Here is a 6,672-nt window from a genome sequence, read left to right as displayed (position 1 = left end):
GTGGATATCCTAACTGGGCTTTTGTCAAGTCAGCGAGGAAATCTACAAAACACACCAATAAACAGAAAAAGGAGAACAGCAGACGTAAAAACATGGTCATCCCTTATGTTGCTGGAGTATCAGAGAAATTCAGAAGGATTTTCAACAAACACAAGATCCCAGTACATTTCAAACCCAGCAGGACTCTCAGACAGAGGCTGGTCCACCCTAAAGACAGAACACCCATACACAAACAGAGTGGTGTAGTGTATGCGGTCCAGTGCAGCGAGGACTGTCCAGACCTCTACATTGGAGAAACTAAACAGCCTCTTCACAGACGCATGACTCAACACAGGAGAGCCACCTCCTCAGGACAAGACTCAGCTGTTCACCTCCACCTCACAGATAAGGGACACTCTTTTGAGGTCCAAAATGTGCACATTTTGGACCGAGAACACAGATGGTTTGAGAGGGGGGTGAAGGAAGCAATTTATTTAAAAAGAGAAAAGCCGTCTCTTAACAGAGGAGGAGGCCTCAGATTTCCACTTTCAAAAACATATAATGCAACTTTAAAACAGATTCCCAGCCGGTTTTCACACCTGATGGGAACAGAGGGGCCTCGTCTGTGAATTAGAGGAACAAAGACCTTAAGAAACCCGAACTGTTAAGGTGTTTAGGTGTGACTTGTCAAATCTACATGTGTGTGTGTGTCTTATCTCACTCAGCCTTAAAACCTGAATCTCTCACTCTCTGCTCTTTGAATTGAGAAAACTCCACGGATGAGGAGCGAAACGTCTTCTGTTACAAATAAAGTCCAGTTGTTTTTGTATTGAAAGTTTTTTGAATTCATTAGGCTTTTCAAATTATTTTAGATTATGAGTTGGTTGTTAATGGTTGTTAGTCTCTACGTGACCCTGTGATGGACCTGGGACTTGTCCAGGGTGTCCCCCACCTCTCACACAGTGACTGCTGGACATGGACACCAATGACCTGGAAAGGAAGTGAGTGAAGCTATTGCATGGATGAATGGAAGGAAGGAAGCTAAAATTAAGAAAAAGTTTGCTACAGTTAGTGAAACACTAGTAATTTGCAGCAAAAGGTAAAATGCAGTGGTGCTTGAAAGTTTGAACCCTTTATAATTTTCTATATTTCTGCATAAATAACTTCAAACATCTGATTTTCACACAAGTCCTGAAAGTAGATAAAGAGAACCCAGTTAAACAAATAACACAACATATACTTGGTCATTTATTGAGGAAATTGATCCAATATTACATATTTGTGAGTGGTAAAAGTATGTGAACCTCTAGGATTAGCAGTTAACTTGAAGGTGAAATTGGAGTCAGGCATTTTCAATCAATTGGATGATGAGCAGGTTTGAGTTGGCACCCAGTTTGATTAATTTTTTTTTTTAAAACATTGTCAGTATTGTGTGATCGAGCCATTAGGAAGCAAAAATGTAAAATAAACATTACTTTTCACCACTTACAGCAAACTGTGACACTGGTTGTAAATAAAAACAGGATATGACAACTGATTTCACTGATATATTGATTTATTAATTATACATACTCTATAAAAATTATTCACTTACATGTTATAAGCTGTGATAATTCACTTTTTAAAGATTCTTCAGAGGTAGATTGCACTTGATTCTGTTACAGATATAAATCACTTCTGACGCCTGCTTTTATCTTTTCTAGCCGTTCTGCTGAGAGGCTCTGCTTGGACCATGATGATAAACAGCAGTTTCTATTTTGCAGAAAGTTGCCGATGAATGCTTTGGTACCGCAGCAGCTCCTTGTCAGAAACAGATGGTTTGAAATGTTCCAGTGCTGAAGAAAAATCCTCCATGGACAGGAAGACAGGGGAGTCCTCTGAATCCAGACCTGGGGAAGAGGATGGTTGGAGGTTATGTCCAGTAGAAATAGGAAAAGGTAGAGAACCTGCTGCTGAAGGACTGAACAAGTGAATTACCTTTCAGATTATGTGTGTATCTATGAAGCTGACCAAAAGGCTGGATACATTTAATTACACATAACTAGACAATGTTAAAGATGATTTACTTAGAAATAGCCTAAAACACAAATTAATTAAAGGCCTAGCATTTCCTTTAGGAAATCATTTCATGACAGACTTATTTTTTCTTCTTTCGGCTGCTCCCTTCTTCAGGGGTCACCACAGCGAACTATGTCACATGAAGACCTGGCAATTATTTTTACGCTGGATGTCCTTCCCGACTCAATCACAGACCACCGAGCTACCACAGCCCTGTGTGGAGCAGGGAGCTGATATCTAGGGCGCCCGGAGGAGCAGATGGTGGGGGTTAAGAGCCTTGCTCAAGGGTCCAGAGTGGGGCAAACGAGGGTGGAGGCAGGTGTGGGTGTTTTACCTATCCCACCCACATTTTTGATGTTGTCAGTACCAGGAGTTGAACCGGCAATCTTCCAATCACAGGCCCACCCTCTCTAACCTCTGCACCACCACGTTCGAGTCATGACGGGCTTAAACTAAGTTCTTTTTATGATGAAAGGGGAAACAGTAACAGTAGTTGTTTTGTTTAAAACTTGTAAACTACTATGTCTATTTTTGTCCTCCATCGCGAAGCGAAGACAGGGTATTAGAAATCCACCCGTCTGCCTTTCGGTGTGTAGCTGTGCCTATGCATAGGAAACGTCACAACTCAAAGCTGGAGTCCTCCATCTGTCCATTATCTTCTGCTTGTTGCAGAGTTGTGCCGCTGGGTTAGCAGCTTAGGCAGGGAGGTCCAGATACCTCTTTCCTCAGCCACCTCCTCTTGGAGGACTTCAAGGCGTTCCGAGTCCAGCCAAGAGACACATGGCGCTTTGCCACTCTCCACTCTCACCGGGTCCATACCACACCGCACCAGTTAAGGGAGGGCCATTACGATAACCACCCCCACTCAGCCCGGTTTATGAGACCACCTTGTTCGTGGTTCCAAGCAGACTGACGTAAGCAGAATGCAGCCGCTGACTGGTCTGAACTACGTCAATGGATGACCCGCGTAGCAAAACTGCAAACTACATCTGAACCTCCGTTTCCTCTCTGATCGTCTTGAGTGTGTTTTTTATATTAAAGTTTCTCTTATGGAAGTATTGTGGCAATGTGTATTTATGTACTCACCATGCCTCATCTATTTTACTCTATCAATACAGATTTTAGACTTTATAAGCTTTTCTGCTTCTGTACTGTTATTGTGAATGATATGAAAACGTTCCATGATCCTTACGATCAGTCTTGACGTGACAGGTCAGTAAAGAGACAGCAAGAGATAATTTTTTTATATTCTCAAGGTTCGATTGATATGGTTACGGTTTGAGTCCTTGCTAGACGTTTCTGCTTCTACGTTCCTCATTCTCTTGTGTGTGCAGCAGGGCTTCTGATAACAGCTCGACAGAGCGAAGCAGTGGAGGGAAAGGCTGGCACCTGGGTGATTCTATAAACCAGGGGTGTCAAACTCACTTACAAAAGGGGCCAAAATTAAAACATTTTTCAAACTAAGGGCCAGTTTCATAATCTAGATTAATTAAATCAGACACCAACATCTTTTCTTGGTCACAGGTTCTTCAACAAGAGTTTGTTTGGTCTCATTTGATGTTCTCTGTTGTGCTATGGACATCATAATCAAAGATTACTGAAACAATTCAAGAGATAAAAGTATTTTACGTTTCACATATCATCTTGGGGGCCAGATAAGGTGTCAACGAGGGCCACATTTGGCCCCCGGGCCTTGAGTTTGACACATATGCTGTAAACTAACAAATTGTTACAGGGAGCGCAGAGTGGGTCAGAACCTCAGACAGGTGAAGGCGTTGATAAGTGTGTACTTGGAAATGCATTGATCTTCTGTGATTATTGACTGTTCTCCAAAGCTTTGAAATAAATCTGATGAAGTCTACACCTGATCATTTTGGGAATCTTTTTTCCACGACAGAAGCTCCAAACATGGTGCTGTGGACCAATGATGAGGCACAGATGTTCCTAACTTTATTGGCTGACGTTAGGATTCAGCATGAGCTGGACGGTGACACGATAAACGAGTGCATTTACAGAGAGATATCGAAGATCGATGGTGCAGCATGGCTACACCCAGAAGCAGTGTTGGGATAAGCTAAAGAAATTGAAGTTTGATTATAGGGTGATTAAGAACTACAAACAGGTGGAGTAGCTCCAACACAATGACCTGTCAAGATCCCGCCCACAGAGTGGAGAAACAAGTCACAGTGGCAAATTACCTACACCTGACAAGAACCAATAAGACGAAAGCCGAGCTGCGTCACACTTATCAATGGAAAAACAGCTACAGTCTTTCCGGTGTGTCCTGGGTCATCTCTGGGGTCAAAATCCAAAATGGCTGCTGCCATAAATGTCAGTCCCATGTTGTGAGCATATTTTAATAAACAGGTGAAGTACTGACTTTCATTTTGGTATGTAACTACATGTAGGTGTGAGAAAGATCCCTATTGAAAACTGGGTTGCTATGTCAAAATCCAGTCCAGAAAAACACTCATTTTGAAAACTACAAACATTCACTTTTCAAATCCCTCAGTGACTGAGATATCAGCGTACCGCTTACACCAGATGTAACAGAGTTTAGAGTATAACTTCAGATACTACCACACCAAACTCTATACTGTAATTACATGAGGTAAATCCTTTTTTGTGCTTACTAAATTCAATTAACTGTGACAGCCATCTTGAAGCAGTGACTCCAAATGAGAATGAGCTGTAGATGTACACCAGACAAGCCTTTTCTGAAAGTTTCATTAACATTTCTTCAGTGAGTTATGAGATATTTTACTAACAGACAAATATGTCAATTTATTAACCGTCATTTAACCAGACAAATCCCAATGAGATCACAGATGTGTTTAGCAGGAGAGGCCTGGGCCTGAAAGCAGCCTAATATGCATGTTTTGAACTGTTGGAGGAAACTGGAGTCCCCGGAGAAAACACACGTGTACATAAGAACATGCACACGCCACACAGAAAGAGCCCCGGTCTAACCAGGTGATCGAACCCATGATCTTCTTGCTGAGGCAAGAAGGTACTAACCTAAACCGTCCACTTCTAACCACTACGCTGCCCTGCTGCCCAAAGAAGACGGATTGTAACAGCTAACGCTGAAGTTTGAAGCAAAGCTCTTGCACACCGAGTAGAATTTGGAGTGTGTGATGAACTCTCGGCTACAAAACGGCAACATGTTTTAGCTCAATATTTATAACTGGAGGACATTTGTGTGTGTTTTTAGAGCAGTTGGCTTGGTGTCCAACTGGATTTAGGTTGGGTCCAAAAGTTAATCATTTGAAGACGTACATCCAATGATTATTTTCTGAATTGTATTAAAATTTGTCCAGAGGTTCATGAGACATTTTACTAACAGACAGACAATTTTCAAACAAATATCTTCTATGTTAATGCTAAGAATATGCTAGGAGTCAGTTTCAGCTACATCCATACCAAACTTTAGGTTTTACATCTATATCTTATTACTTTGTTCCACTTCGGAGTAAGCTGTTCGGGGAAGAATCAGTTTTGTGTTGTGTTTCCTTGACTGATGAAGCCTTCTGGATGGAAGGTGAAATGTTTCAGCACAAAAAAAAAAAGAAACTGTCCAGATGACCTGACTGAAAAGTGTTGGATCTATATCTTAGGTTAACATCTATAAAACTGACAGAGTTATTATAGCAATACTGTTGTTAGGGGTGTAACAATACATGGATTTAAATCGATATATCAATTAAACGATTAATGATTCAATTAAATCGTGGCAAAACTAAAACATCGATTCATATCGCCATCTTTAAAATATGCTTTTATTTTGAAATTCTCAGGGCACGTCTGCGTCACCGTTTCCGTGCGCGGCTGCGCTCTGCGGCCGCCTCAGCAACATGGCAGACGAGGCAGAAAGCACGGATAATGAAATTCACTCTCCTGCTGGATTTAAATCAACTCTGTGGAAATATCCTGGATTCCAACAGAAGGACGGCTCAACAGACAGAACTCATGTCGTGTGCAACAACAGGTGCCGGTGTGAGTTCAAATACTCAGGAAACAACTAATTTGTCCGTTCACCTGAAGAAACACAGCATTTATATCCATGCTATGTAAACTCAATATCTATTTTTGTTTCTTTATAACTGAAAGATCATCAGGGCACTTTTAAGTTAAATGGTTTTAGAAAATGCACTTAAACATGAGAAATGTGAGACTATACCGAACAGGTCATTTTTATTTTTTCATTAATTAAGATTTTTTTTTTTTTTTTAATGCCTGGTACCTGCAATAACAGAAATACAATAGTTAAATTGTTTTTGTAAATTTATTTATATGTAAATGAGATGGGCGTTTGATATCGCAATATATCGATCGCAGACTTGTGAATCGAATCGAAATCGTATCATGACAGACAGTGATATCGAGAGAAATCGTATCATCACACAAACAAATCAATATAATATCGTATCACAAAGTTTGTTTTCTCAGTCATCCAGGTATATAACAACAAAAAAGGTTGAATCATGTCATCTGGACTTCGTTTTTTTGTTAAAAAGAAACGTTTCGCCCCTCATCCAAGAGGCTTCGTCGGTCTGAGGCCTAGCCATCTGGTATTACCCAGAAGCCACCCTGACTCTTGTGTTCCAAGCCTGCCTCAGATACCCCTGAAGTCTG

At 41.0% G+C, this 6,672-nt stretch overlaps 1 protein-coding gene across 1 annotated transcript in view; it reads right to left on the bottom strand.

The window, feature by feature from the left end:
- Nucleotides 1-1,569: 1,569 nt before the first annotated feature.
- The window catches only part of pex6 (peroxisomal biogenesis factor 6), a 40,195-nt gene continuing 35,092 nt past the window's right edge, over nucleotides 1,570-6,672 (bottom strand). Inside the window, exon 18 of the mRNA XM_037690615.1 lies at nucleotides 1,570-1,868. Within this exon, the coding sequence (XP_037546543.1) occupies nucleotides 1,732-1,868 (137 nt within the window). The 3' untranslated portion in view covers nucleotides 1,570-1,731. The remainder of the gene's footprint in view (nucleotides 1,869-6,672) is intronic.

The sequence above is a fragment of the Nematolebias whitei genome, chromosome 16 (assembly GCF_014905685.2).
Source record: "Nematolebias whitei isolate Nwh7 chromosome 16, NemWhi1, whole genome shotgun sequence".
Taxonomy (NCBI): domain Eukaryota; kingdom Metazoa; phylum Chordata; class Actinopteri; order Cyprinodontiformes; family Rivulidae; genus Nematolebias; species Nematolebias whitei.
The sequence above is the reverse complement of the archived record's forward strand: the minus strand, read 5'-3'. Positions and strand labels throughout refer to the sequence as shown.